The 14,801-nt window shown below is 30.8% G+C and overlaps 1 protein-coding gene across 1 annotated transcript in view; it reads right to left on the bottom strand.

Moving 5' to 3' along the window:
• Positions 1 to 4,985, bottom strand: part of LOC105617752 (SPRY domain-containing protein 7) — a 51,362-nt gene extending 46,377 nt beyond the window's left edge. Inside the window, 2 exon segments of the mRNA XM_012199306.1 lie at positions 4,725 to 4,928; positions 4,931 to 4,985. Of these exon segments, the coding sequence (XP_012054696.1) occupies positions 4,725 to 4,928; positions 4,931 to 4,985 (259 nt within the window).
• Positions 4,986 to 14,801: the final 9,816 nt, after the last annotated feature.

Here is a 14,801-nt window from a genome sequence, read left to right as displayed (position 1 = left end):
AATGCTCTCAAATACTTATGGTGAGGCCGCTATTAGTGAAAGAATGTGTCGTGAGTGGTTTCAACGCTTCAAGAACGGTGATTTTGACGTCCAAGGTCATGCTCTGTAGTTAGTGGGACCGACTCGGCGTAGTGTATTATGAACTGTTAAAACCGACTGAAACAATCACAGGCGATCGGTATCGAACGCAATTGATGCGTTTGAGCCGAGCATTGAAAGACAAACGGCCGCAATACAACGAGAGACACGATAAAGTGATTTTGCAGCATGACAATGCTCGACCTCATGTTGCGAAAATGTCAAGACATACTTGGAAACGTTGAAATGGGAAGTCCTACCCCACCCGCCGTATTCTCCAGACATTGCTCCCTCTGACTTGTTTCGATCAATGACACACGGCCTGGCTGACCAGCACTTCCGGTCTTATGAAAAAGTAAAAAATTGAATCGATTCGTGGATAGCCTCAAAAGATGACCAGTTTTTTCGACGCGGGATTCGTACGCTACCCGAAAGATGAGAGAAAGTAGTGACCAGTGATGGACAATAGTTTGAATCATAAATGTATAACCAGTTTTTTACAATAAAGCCTCGAATTTCGGAAAAAAAACGGCGAAAGCAAAGTTGTATACCTAATACTTAGAGACTTAAGTTGTAGACATAAGTAACAAGCTTTTACGTATGACGATTTATTGCCGTCTTCTCTTGGAGACATGGCAATAAGTTGTACGTCATACGTTACTTACGTCTACAATTTAAGTCTAAGTAAGTATTACGACAATTCTTGTGCTCCTCGTGCTGTCTCGTCACATCGCGTTCTCTACCATAGCTCTAACGTACAAAAAATTGACTTATATCTTAAAGGTGTATAAATACAAAATGCCTTTAAGACATAAAATAGTTCTTGTGTGTTACTGAAGACACAAGACACTGTCCTAAGATTATAAGTCAACTTTTCTGCTAAGGTCCTTACTAAAGAAATAACACTTAAGTCATAAGACACTTAAAATTATAAGTCAACTTTCTGCTAAAGCATTCAGCAGAAAGGCTGACTTATAATCTTAACATGCACTCTACAATAAACCATTAGTAATAAAACAAAAACTAGAAATTGATCAATCATAATCAATTATTCTTCTTATATTTAATTTATCAATTTTTAGTTTCTGATTTATTACTAATGTTACTTATTATAGAATGGCCATAAGACAATATTTTATGACTTAAGTCTTATATCTTTAGTAAGGACCTTAGTCTGGATCTACAATAAATGTTTTAAGCCTTAAACCGTAAGAATTGCCGTAAGAATTGACCAATTAGTCAAATACGAGGAGAATAATTAACTATGATTCGTCCATTTCTTATGTTTTAAGGCTTAAAAACCTATTGCAGATCCGAGCTTAGCAGAAAAGTTGACTTATAATCTTAAGATGTCTTACATCTTTGAATGTAGAATCCTATATTTATAAGAGAAACGCGACCGACTTAGTCAGTATCGCAAAAATACTAAAAAGTACTAGAAGAAGAAATACTAAAAATAGCGTCGTTTGCAAGACGGACTATGAAATCTACTAAGCAGCCATTTTTAGTACACAAAAATAAGTTCATCATTGGCTGCTAATCACGTGATTGCAATGACCAATCAGAATATTTAACACCAATCGCACTTCTCTTATACATCTAGGACTCTCCAGTCTTAGTAACACACAAAAACTGTGTTATAACTTATGGTGCATTTATTTTTTGCACTCACACACTTTAAGCACCGATAAGCATCGCTTACACCATTCATTTTCTTATCATAAGAAAAAGACTGAGAAACATTTATGATGTCATCATGACGTCATAAATATTGCTCACAAGCACTTTCATCAAGGTAGGGCAGCAAAAACGTGAGCACTTACAGACGCTTATGGCCAAAAAATAAATACAATGAACGGTAGTATAACTTAAAAATAAAAATTGAAGTAAACTTATCCATAAGACAAATTTCAACCGGTTGAAATTTGTCTTACGAATAAGTTTACTGTCATTTCAATTTCCGTTAGATTATGTAGATCTAAAGCAATATCCTAATTAGCTCATTGGTTTAAATTTACATCTTATAGTTACTGTTGAACATCTTTTACAATGGGCAGTAGCAATAGTGGTAATGCTGTAAGACACATTGAAAGTAAGCTGACTTTCCAGTATAATAAGACGTAAAGTAAATCCATAAGTGAATAGTTGAAATCCATTTCCTACGTTCTACTCTCTTATTTCTTACGGACTTACTCTATGGTAGTCATAGTTAGTTCTTATTTCAAGACTATCTTAAAATACTAATACACTCATTTAATTAGTTTGTGACTTTTTAAGACTGTACTTAAGATGGTCTTGAATATAAGATTTGACTATGAATATCGACTTATGTCCTATTATACCGGAAAATTACTCCTGATACGGCCTTATCACTACTGCTATTGACCATTGTAAACGACGTTTTACAAAAATTTTATCTATAATACTGTGATAAATCAAGTATTCTCCTTATACTCGATTGTAATTGATCAATTTCTTAAGGTCTAAAACACTTATTGTAGATTCAGATTAATGCACAAGAATTCTTATGATTTGTCTTAAAGGTGTATAAATACAAGGTGCCCTTTAAGACACATTTTACACTAGTAATAAATCAGAGATTAGAGGCTAGAAACTGACAATCACAGTCGAGAAGAACAATCGACTATGATTGGTCAATTTCTAGCTCTTGATTTTGTATTTATTACTAATGGCTTATTGTAGGATATAAGATATAAATCATAAGACAATTTATTATTAATGGCTTATCGTAGTATATAAAATATAAGTTATAAGACAATTCTTATATATTACTAAAGACATAAGACTTAAGTCATAAGTCACTGTCTTAAAATTAATAAGTTAGCTGTTTTAGATTATAAGCCTTTTTGCTAAAGCCTTTAGATTAAATCTTATTAAATAAAACTGAGGGGGTCACTAATGGTTACAGTGTATAAAAATTATCCTTGACACGAATTATCTTTAAATTATCTCGGATTACTTAAGATTATCTAATAGTACTTCAAATTATTCCAAATTAGTCAAACACTATCTCATATTACCCAAGATTATCTTATCGTTAGAGTATTTAAAATTACGTTATATTTTTTGATAAATATCTTCGAGAATCAATTTTAGATTTTCACTGCTTAAAAACGCAATTTTACAAAACAAATATTTATTGTATACAGAAATATTTGTTTGTTATTTATTGTTGTTGTTATTTATTGTATATAGAAGTATTATAAACAGAAAATATAAAAATTTCGTAAACATAATATGTATTATATATATAGATAATAACAAATTCGACTACTCATAATACTTAAGATTTTTTAATCTTTAGAGAGCCAAATTAGCCATTATAGTGGCCAGTGGAAAACTCGTCAACTCCTCGTGACATAAACATTCAACATATACATGAATTTTATATTTAAAAAATTCAAAATTTCAAAGCAAAAATGCCAGCCTTCTAAAAATTACTTATATAATATTAACTTATATAATATTAACAAAACAATATCCAATTGAATATAAATATTAATTAAAGTATTTTATAAAATAATAAATATTTAAAAAAAACATCAATAATAACACAGACTCTTTGTTAAACAATATCACAACTTAGTGTTAATTTAAAAATTTTGCGACTAATCAAGTTAGGTATAAATAAAAAGGGACATTTGTGAAATAAATATCTGAAAACTCTTATACTTAAACATTATTAAAACATATTCCTGACATAATAAAAACATTTTTTTAATTTTTTAAATTGTTTTATAGTCAGTTTATAATCAGTTTTCTATCAGATTTAGAAATAGTTAAAGGATTAACATCCTGCATATTAATAAAGCCATAAAATATATATCTATTCTCTTGACTTCTTAAATATCATCTTTTTGCGGCCACTTAAAAACTTATAAATTTTGAAACAGAAATTTTATTTTAAACATTATTTATGTTAGTATGTTATTGTAAAGAAGTACAAAATGCTTGTCATTGACGTTCACTAACTTCAAAAACTCGAAGATTATCTTAGATCAAATGATCTAAGATAATACCTACAATTGCCTACAGATTATTTGATATTATCCTCAGATTACTTAGGATTTCCTATTAGATTATCCAAGATTATCTAAAAACACTAAAGATTATTTAGATTTAGCAAAAATTATCAAGCCTTTGTATAAAAACTACTTCAGTGACAAACCTCTCGAATAAAACATTCTCCGCAATGCAAATACAACATTTTATAATGCACTATTTTAAAATACTAATTTTCTTATAATCTTCAGCCAGAAGCTCTGTCACACTCAACTATTTCTCTATTTTTTTCTCATCCCTTTCTCCTAGTTAGAAAAAACAAAGCTGTACAGCGCCTATCGTCCTTTTTACCGTCCCTATTTTCGAAAAGTATCACATACAGAAAACTAAGGAAGTACTATAACTGTATATAACGCGTACTATAGTATTTCCTTAATTTTTCGTATACGATACTTTTCAATAATAGGGTGATCTTCACGTTTCGAACTTCACGCTCTATCTATTCTTATTATGTCTATGAGCTATTTGTGTCATTTTATCTTTATCATAAACCAAGGATAGAATGACATAAATAGCCTAATAGCGTCTCCCCAAACGCACCTTTTGTTATCACTAACAGTTACCCATGTGAGTCGTATCCAAGGCGATGGGGTTTCGTTCCCGTTTCGGTGTCCGAGTCGTAGCAAAGCTGAAGCCATGGAAACAATTTCTTAAACAGCAAAACATCGTTCGCAATTGTTGGGGTTTCACGTTCACAATCACTTAAAAACAATGCGACACAACATCGTGAGTCGAGAGAAAAACTTTTCTTTTCCTCTTTTTTTTTTTTCAATTTGGGTCGATCCAATATTTCTATTATTTGATAATATATACACGAAATTCATTCGTAAACTCACTGTGCACAAATGCAAAACACTATTCAAATCTACATATAAACATGAAAATGGCTTCCACTCCGAAAGATCACAATCAGCCTTCAATGTGTGTGGTATTTATTTTGCGATTTTTCTAACTATCTTCACATTTAACGGTAAAAATAGTTCTTCAAAATGCTCATAAGTTTCACGATATAAAATCCGCGTTCTGAAGTTAGATCAGGTTAGATAGATTAGGCTGCGTATATACATGGCGATAAATGAACAAAATGATTACGCACGCATAAGGATATTTAACTTTTAAGGTGCTTTTACATGGCAGCGTCAAACGTCGAGCGTCAGAGCAGTAATATGTTTAATAATTTTACTGAAATTGAATTTAATGTACAAGAACTGAAGTTGAATTTAAGGTACATTAATAGAATCTTATAGTTTACATTATATAATGTAAATAAATATAAATTTTTCAGCATTATATATTAGAATAGTAATGTATATCAGAACATAACCTCTCATAATTTGCCATTTTGGGTACGGTTAACGCGATGTTGCAAACGCTTTGAAGCATTTTTTTAATTGATCAGTTTATAAAATTCTTTCTTCTAATTCCATCAAACACTTCAAAGCATTTGTAGCGAGAGGGCTGCCGCAGACAAAATTTCTGTAAAAGTAACCTTAAAATGAACGTAAGTTGATGAGCCAAGGATACTGTTTTAAATCTACGTACTCTAATGGAAATAGAAATAACAATAAACTTATCTATAAGGCGAGTTTCAATCGGTTGAAATTCTCCTTATTACAAGGTTATGGATAAGTTTACTGTTATTTCCATTTTCATTAGATTATGTAAAGCAGTATCCTGATTGGCTCATCGGTTAAGTTTACACCTTACGCATATTGTTACGGAATTTTGTGTGCGGTAGCTCTGCTAGCATTTGCGTCAAGAAACTATGCAAAAAAAATTATTGCGCAGGAGTCTAGAGATTCAAACTTCTGCGCAGATGCTCAATGCTCGACGCTTGCATGCAATGGTATGCTGAAACGTATTGCGTAACCGTGTAACCAATCAGCAATCAATAAAACTCGAAATCGAAGCAACGGATCGCTTCTGATTGATTATGCAGGGGCCCTATTCTTGAAAAGCATCGCGTACGAAAAATTAGAGAAATGTGTACGTAACATATACTATAGTATTTTTTAAGTTTTATGTAATACTTTTCAAGACTAAAAGGCCCAGATTAGGGCCTCTGTTCTTGAGTATCGCACACGAAAAACTAGGTGCTTTCCATTTGATGCATCTAGTGTCCCTAGAATACAGAGTTCGGATTCGGTCTTGTAGACCACTTTTTATTGGATCAGAAATCAAATCCTCTAAAAATGATAGAACCAATCACCACACTTTTACAATTTTTGGAAAGATAATGCATTGTATTACATGTCTTCCATGAAATTGAACATTTTATTACGCAATTGTATGGCATTGTGTATTTTGTAAATATAGAGAATTATTGTCATAGTACTTTATATCATGTCATAGTACTATACTTATAAATATTCATATTACTATTCTACTTTCTGTATTTATAACACATTAATAATTAATAATATTATAATATAATAATAATAATTTTTTGTTAGCATGTGAATACATCCATTCTCCATCCATTCTCCATTACTATCCATTTTCCCATATGTTATCAAAGGAATAACAAATCGGATTGGATATTAAACAAACACAATATCCAAACTATCTTTAAACCATTCAAAAAGATAAGACAAATTTTAAGAAATCCTAAAGATCAAAACGCGCAGATATATAGAATGACATATAGAACTATCGAGTGCAATGGTGAGAGTAGAAAGACGAGTCGAGTGAGAAGTAGATAAATAGAGAATGCAGAGAGAATCAAGGAAGAGAATGCAGCGGATAGTGTTTCTCTCCTTTGATTGGTTCCTCCATTTATAGTGTAAGAAATAAGCATTTATGCGCGTTTGCAATTTTAGTTATATTCGTTATATTGTAACTGTTCGGTTGGCAGCTGAATTATCTTAAATTTGATTGGCCCTCGGGGTCACGTGCTTATACTGTGATACGTTGGCTTTCCCCTATAGCCAGCGTTTTATTGATCACTCGCCTACGATACCTAATCTAAGCATGAGAAGAAGGGGGAAACGAAACCCTCTATTAAAATTATTATTGTATTATGAGTAACAAGATGCGTAACGGGAATAAAGTTCTCTAAATCTTGTGTTCTTTGTGCATATATCTCGTGCCATGCTGTAATCCGTCCTATGGTTCCTGACAAATGCTGTAATACATTCTTGAGTGTTTTATCCCTTCCTGTTCCCTCTCAGTTTTTGTCGTCCCATCGCCATATCGGCACGTTCATGAGAATAGATTCCTGTCATTAATCTTATCCTCTTTTACCATCCTCTTTCTATCTCGCTAAGAAAAAAAACGAAATGACTCTTATTTGTCGTGTTGATTTCGCGAGTTCCATTCCGTTATCAATTTCTGCTCTATGGGACGGCACCGGCAGGAATAGTATCTCCTAGCGTTCGGCGCGCGGCATTACATTATATCATATTTTTTTTATTTATTTTATTATATGCTCTTATATTTAACTGTAAATTTAATTTTACAATCTTGCGCTACAAAATATTAATTTCATTTGCACACTACAAATTTATAAATGCATGCAAAACTATTACAATGAATCTCAAAATTACACGTAATGTAGTAATTATGCACAAAAATTTTTTACAGTATTAAAAATTTTTATACATAATTATAACATTTTATGCATAATAAAAGTATTATTATGAATATTGGTGAGCGAGAGACATCGGGATATCTCACTCGTATTAGTAACATATGTGTAAGACAGCGAAAGGACACTGTGAGCCAACAATTACGCTTTTTCATTGCGTCACTCATAGTACAAACGAGACTGACGTAATTGGTATATTTGTGGGTATATGCGCGCGCGCGCGCACGCAATATATTTTTCTAAAACAGAGCTTCCCAGATTGGTATGGATCATGATCTTTTTGAAATGACAAGCACCATGTATTATTTATTTACATCTTAATTAGTTATAGTATTTTTAGTTTGACTAAACCTATTTCATGTAAAATTGTAACCAAATCTTATTCACCTAAAATAAAAAATAAAATTATTTTCGTAGAAAACGGCTTTTTTATATTAATGTATAATTTATTTATATAACCTGCAATATTATAATTAATACATGTTATGTATTTCAAAAAAGATAAAAACTACATTAAAAATTCTAGTATTACTTTTATATTGATTAAAGTTATTGATCCAAAAATTAGAATGAATAATTTTAGCTTCAGATTTCTGTTAAAGTTCTTATGGGTTTTCCTCCTTTGCTAGTTATCACGTCAACTTCAGGAATCTTCTTTATTTTTAACAAAATCTGGATGTCCCATCATTCTACCATCATCATCATTCATATCACCGATTCCCTAACTTCTCTAATTTACTATTGATAAAGATCATTCTCTCTCTCTCTTTCCCCTCTCCCTCCCCTCTCTCTCTCTTTTTAAAATTTCTATAAAATATAATGTCTAATTTTTAGTACTAGATTTCTAATTGTCATTGTAAATAAATTTAATAGACTAAATAGATTGTTCTTAGCAGATACATGGGGAGATAATGATTCTTCAGGAAGACTTTTAAATTGTTATTTGCAACGTTATTTACAATTATATAAAATAAAAAATAAAGTCAGTAAAAATATTTTATTTTAGTTAAATATTGTTTTGATGATAATGTTAGGTTAATAAGGATTATTAGGTTTATCGTCTGTTTTTTAAGTATTAGATGTACAACTTTGCTTCCGCCGTTTTTTTTTCGAAATTCGAGGCTTTATTGTAAAAAACTAGTTATACATTTATGATTCAAAGTATTGTCCATCGCTAGCCACTACTTTCTCCTATCTTTCGGGTAGCGTACGAATCTTGCGTCGAAAAAACTGGTCATCTTTTGAGGTTATCCATGAATCGATCCAATTTTTTACTTCTTCATAAGATCGGAAGTGCTGGTCAGCCAAGCTGTTGATCGAAACAAGTGATAATCAGAAGGAGCAATGTCTGGAGAATACGGCGGGTGGGGTAGGACTTCCCATTTCAATGTTTCCAAGTATGTCTTGACCACTTTCGCAACATAGGGTCGAGCATTGTCATGCTGCAAAATCACTTTATCGTGTCTCTCGTTGTATTGCGGCCGTTTGTCTTTCAATGCTCGGCTCAAACGCATCAATTGCGTTCGATACCGATCGCCTGTGATTATTTCAGTCGGTTTTAACAGTTCATAATACACTATGCCGAGCTGGTCCCACCAAATACAGAGCATGACCTTGGATGTCAAAATCACCGTTCTTGAAGCGTTAAAACCACTCATGACACGTTCTTTCACTAATATCGGCCTCACCATAAGTATTTGAGAGCATTCGATGAGCCTCAGCCGCAGATTTCTTGATATTGAAGCAAAAAATTAAAACTTCCCGCAAATGACGAGAATTTGGCTCGTAAACTGACATTTTCAATCGAGAATAATTTATGATGCAGACACAAATCGACTAATGTTTGTATGGGGTTATGTTGACAGATGCCCAAGTTTATTGTATGACGTCTATGATCTATTTATTTCGACCACCACTTACCGCTAAAGCCATCTATAGGAAAATGGCGGAAGCAAAGTTGTACACCTAATATAACCTTAAATTTCGAATTAGATTAATTTTATGAAAAATAAGTCGTCAATATGAACAAAAATATTAATTTTTGCTTATATTGACTATTTTTGATTTACTATATTTAGAAATAACAGGATTACCTGGATTTTTGTGTAAATTATAATCCGCGCGTCAAAATAAGATATAAGTACACAATTGATAATATAGAAAATGATACCGCACAATGATGACTAATTTTTATTTTTATTAAATTTATGTAATAATTATTATTTCCCAAATTATAAGACTGTTTTTCTAAACTTTTCCAAATTATTTTCAAATTTTTACAATAAAAAAAAAGAGAAATGTTACATATTTCTGCTAATTATACGCATAATTAATTTTTATTGATTATAAATAAATTATTATTTCCTAAATTATGAGAATGTTTTCCCAAATTATTCCAATTAAAAAAAATAAAAAATCTTAAACTTGTCTGCTAAATATACGATATTTTTAAGCCTTAAGGCTCCTAACTACTATAAGAATTCTGTGTTGACGGTGGCGACACAGAATCAGACGATGATATAGTGAAACCGGTAGCCACACACTTAAGCACGAGCCCATCCGCGTGCTTGCCTGTCGCGCATCGAGAATGAACAGCAAGTTCCTTCTCACTAATCATTTGTTTTAAGCAACCAAAATTTTTTTCTCGATAACGTCGGCCACTCGGCCATAGCATTAATAAGGAATGGGGAGGGGCATTCCAAAAAATATCTAAGTTTTAATAAATTGTAATAATAGTGTACCTCTCCCATTAATCCAGAATAGTATAAATCATGTTAAAACGCAACGGTTTACGAGATATTTAATTAATTGTTTATGATTTTTCATGCGCGTTACATAATATACCACTCTTTCATAAACTCGAGTAGCAAGAATAGTTCAGTAGAATTTTGTCGGAAAAAAATTATAAATTTTTTTTTTTATTTCTTTTCACAAGTCTCGAAAGGCCATCAGAAAAGAAATGCGTATGTTTGAGACTTGAGACTTGTGAAGAAAATATGAAAAAAAATCAAATAGTTGCAAAAAGCACGTTTTTCACTTATATTATAAAATGAAAGATAGTGATTGTATGAAAAAAAAATCGGTATAAAAAATGTATTCAAAATAACTACAAAATGAGACGTAGAACATTAAAATCGATCTATTAGTTCAGTAGAAAAAAAATAAAAAACACGTTTTGATGAAAAAGGCCTTTTTTCATTGAGATTTAAATGCTTCGAAATTCGAAAATGTAGCCCTCGTAATGACGAACAAATCTAGTTCTGAACAAGCCTGAAATGTTCATTAATTTTTGCAAAAAGCTATTTGTTCACTAAAAATCTATCTTTTATTTTCAATTTTTAACAATATCTTATTAACTATTACGAAAATTGCAAAATGATAGAGTACTTTTCTTCTCAGTTTAGTCCATTCTGTCCCTATGCGAAAGATTTATCATTATTTTTCAAATACCCTGTATATAAGTAGCTCAGCAGCCTATAAAAATCTATATAAAAATCTAATAAATTATAGATTAATATTAGAACACTACAATTAATTCAAGGAATAATTATTTTAAAATAAAAATTTCAAAAAAGAAGCCGAAAAGAACTGAGTGATTAATATGCATAAAGGATCACATTAACAAAATGTCATGCTATTGTTTAAATTTGCATTTAAGATACGTACAATCAAATAAAATATTAAATAGCAAACAACATTCAAATATACATATATTTATGTGATAATATGCTTAAATTTAAGAAAAATGAGAAAGTAGGTGTAATTAAATGCTAAAATATATATCAAAAACATTTCAAAATACTTGAAAATAAAAAAATGCGTTATAATAAAATATAATAAATATATGTTTAAAAGGTGTTTTTTTATGTTTTAAACATGATTTTTTCCTAAAGCTGTTTAAAACATATATAAATATTAAAAACATATTTTAACAAAAAAACTGAATGTTTTTTTTAAAAATACATTTTTTTATCAACCCTGCTTCCCTCACACCGCCCGGCGCACTGCCTCGCTCGCATTCTTCAACTTTGCAATGGTTTTAAACAAAATTTTTCGGCAGCAAAAAGTTCGAGAATTTTTCAACAGCAAATTCAATTCTTCTTTGACAAATGGGTGCCAGAAGGAATTCTTAATCTTAAAAACCAGAGTCATAGTGATTTTTTGAAAAAAAATTGTTATCTCGGCTCCTAATAATCGAAGAGTAATCTTTTTTTTCTTAAATTCGTAGAAACTAATAGATCGATTTTAATATTCCACGTCTCATTTTGTAGTTATTTTGAATATCTACATTTTTTTATACCAATTTTTATACCAATTTTTTACAATCAATATCTTCCGTTTTATAAGCGAAAAATGTGCTTTTTTGCAACTATTCGATTTTTTTTCGCATATTTTAATCTCGAGTTTCAAATATACGTTTCTTATATATTTCTTTTCTGATGGCTTTTCGAGACTTTCGTGAAGAGAAATGCTGGTTTATAATTTTTTTCCGGTAAAATTCTATTTCTACTGCACTATTCTTGCTACTCGAGTTTATAAAGGGGAGGTATACTATATAACGCGTATGAAAAATAAATAATTAAATATCTCGTAAACTATTGAGTTTTAACATGATTTACTATTCTGACTTAAGGGGAGGGATATATTATTGCTATAATTTATTATGCTATAAAATATGTTATTTACAATGCTCCTCGCCTCTTATTGATGTCGCGCGACCGAGATTGCTGAGAAAGCATTTTCGGTTTTGAAGTGACTAGTATGAGAAGAAGCTCGCTGTCTCGTTCTCTCGGCGCGCCGCAGGCGAGCACATGGATATGGTACTTGTGTATTACAGCGTCGCACCACGATAAATGAACGAATTTATAGGCGTGGAAAAGTGACATTTTGACGGCGAAATTTATGGTGCCATTTCGTTATTATTTGCTTAATTGTGAAAATATCTCGTACTTGTCAAAGTCGTAAGTATTGCTGAAAACTAAAGTTATCTTGGAATTTTATATGTAAAAGCGTATATTTTACTTGTTTCAGATATCGGATATTGCCGTGTATTTCTGTCCGAATATAGGCTCTCTTTATGTGTCTTTTACGACAATTTACTGACTGTCAAGAGAAGAAAAAACAGTTTTTATCGATTTTAACAAGTGTTTTAAAGTGATCTTGTCATTCCGTTTCCAAATTGTTTTTATTTAAAAATGCAACATAAATTAACGTAGCATTCCTCGCTTCTGACGTCACAATTCCAACATGGCCGCCGCGATTAATCAGAAGCCTTAAGTCATAAGGAATGAACAAATCATTTATTAAGGTAAATGTTCATGGTGTCGCACATATTCAGCGATAAATGTGAGTCACGTAATTTCATAACCTCGAATGTGCTTATATAAATAGGCTAACAGCGATAAATTTTTGATGGTAATTATATTCTGTTGTGTAAAGTGCTGTAAAGTCCAAAATTTTATACCAAAAACAATATTACGATTACCTGTCAAGTTGATGCAATTGTGCACAACAAAAATAAAACGAAACTACGACAAAATGGACTAATAGCATCTGTATGCATTAATAAATGTAAAGAATGAACAAATTTAAAAAGGAGATTTTGAGTTGATCCTTTACTTGAAAGATAACGTGAACATAGATTAAAAAAAATTATTAAAAATTATTAAAATTATTAAAAAATTATCAACGAATAATTGCTTGTATACATTCATGAGTCAAAATTTTCTTTTCGTCTATGATCATTTCACATATATACCATAAGTATGTATAACAACATAAGTATGTACAATCTGAAAATTTCATGAAATTATTGCAAATAATAACAAATAATACAATAATTAAATAATAACAAATAATAACAAATAATAATTAAATAATAATAATAAATAATAATTTAATAATACAATAATTAAATTGATATAATGTATTGAGCAATCATAAAGAAAAGTCGATATAAATAAAATTGGAAATAAAAACAAAAATAATCAGAGTTAAATGACATAAAATCGCACGGAAATTTTTTATTGATAAGAAATTTGTAATTACTTATTTATTTATTGCGATAATTATTTAGAATATAGACATCACTACGAAACTTGATAAAAATTTATTCGACTCGTTTTCACTCAAAATAAAAGAATCTGGCAGAAAAACGTGATGGTATGCTTCGCGAAGCGAATTATTAAATGTTAGAGTTGGGCTACGTTCGGAAATATTACCCGAATGCTCCCACATATCATTTTATCTTTGTGTTTAACATTAGATAATAAGATAATACACGAGGACATTCGGGTGACATTGCAGAGTTCTAATAACTATTCAGATAAAGAAAATTTGTTTTCCTAATCTGAATAATCTCTTCATAAAGCAGACTGTCGTCATTTTTCTTAATTCTACTACATTCTCTCATTTCGAAACATTGGAAACGTATCGAATGAGTATATTATATTTTTATCAAGTTTTGCGATGATCCATATTCTAAGGCTACATTCCAAAACGTCCTCTCAGAGGAAAATTTTACTCGAAATACTAGTATATTACATGTTTTATACATATTTCGAGTAAAATTTTCCTCGGAAAGGATGTTTTAGAATATAACTTAAGTAAATATTATACTTACATCTCTGTTCCATGTTTAAATCTTTCCTTTTCTTTAAGAGCGATGTCACTAAAAGTTAGATCCAACTTTTCAACAGTGTCGCTAGCGACAAGAAAGTGAGCAAATTGAGAGAGAATTCAGTCACAATCATTTATCACTGCGACAAGCGACATCATAAAATTATACCTTTATTCTCGTTGCATTCGACTGTACGTCCTTCGGATCTCAAAAGTTTTAAGCCATAAAAAATTGACCAACTACAGTCGAATGTGAGGAAAATAATTGATTGTGATTCATTCATTCCTTACGACTTAAGACTTAAAAATCTATTGTATTATAGATCCGGGGTAGTTAATTTCTTACGATTTAAAGCTTATGGGCCTTCTACAATAAGCCATTAGTCATAAATCAGAAGTCAGAAAATAAAAATTGACGACTGTGATTGATCAATTT

The sequence above is a fragment of the Atta cephalotes genome (assembly GCF_000143395.1).
Source record: "Atta cephalotes unplaced genomic scaffold scaffold00014, whole genome shotgun sequence".
NCBI classification, from domain to species: domain Eukaryota; kingdom Metazoa; phylum Arthropoda; class Insecta; order Hymenoptera; family Formicidae; genus Atta; species Atta cephalotes.
The sequence above is the reverse complement of the archived record's forward strand: the minus strand, read 5'-3'. Positions and strand labels throughout refer to the sequence as shown.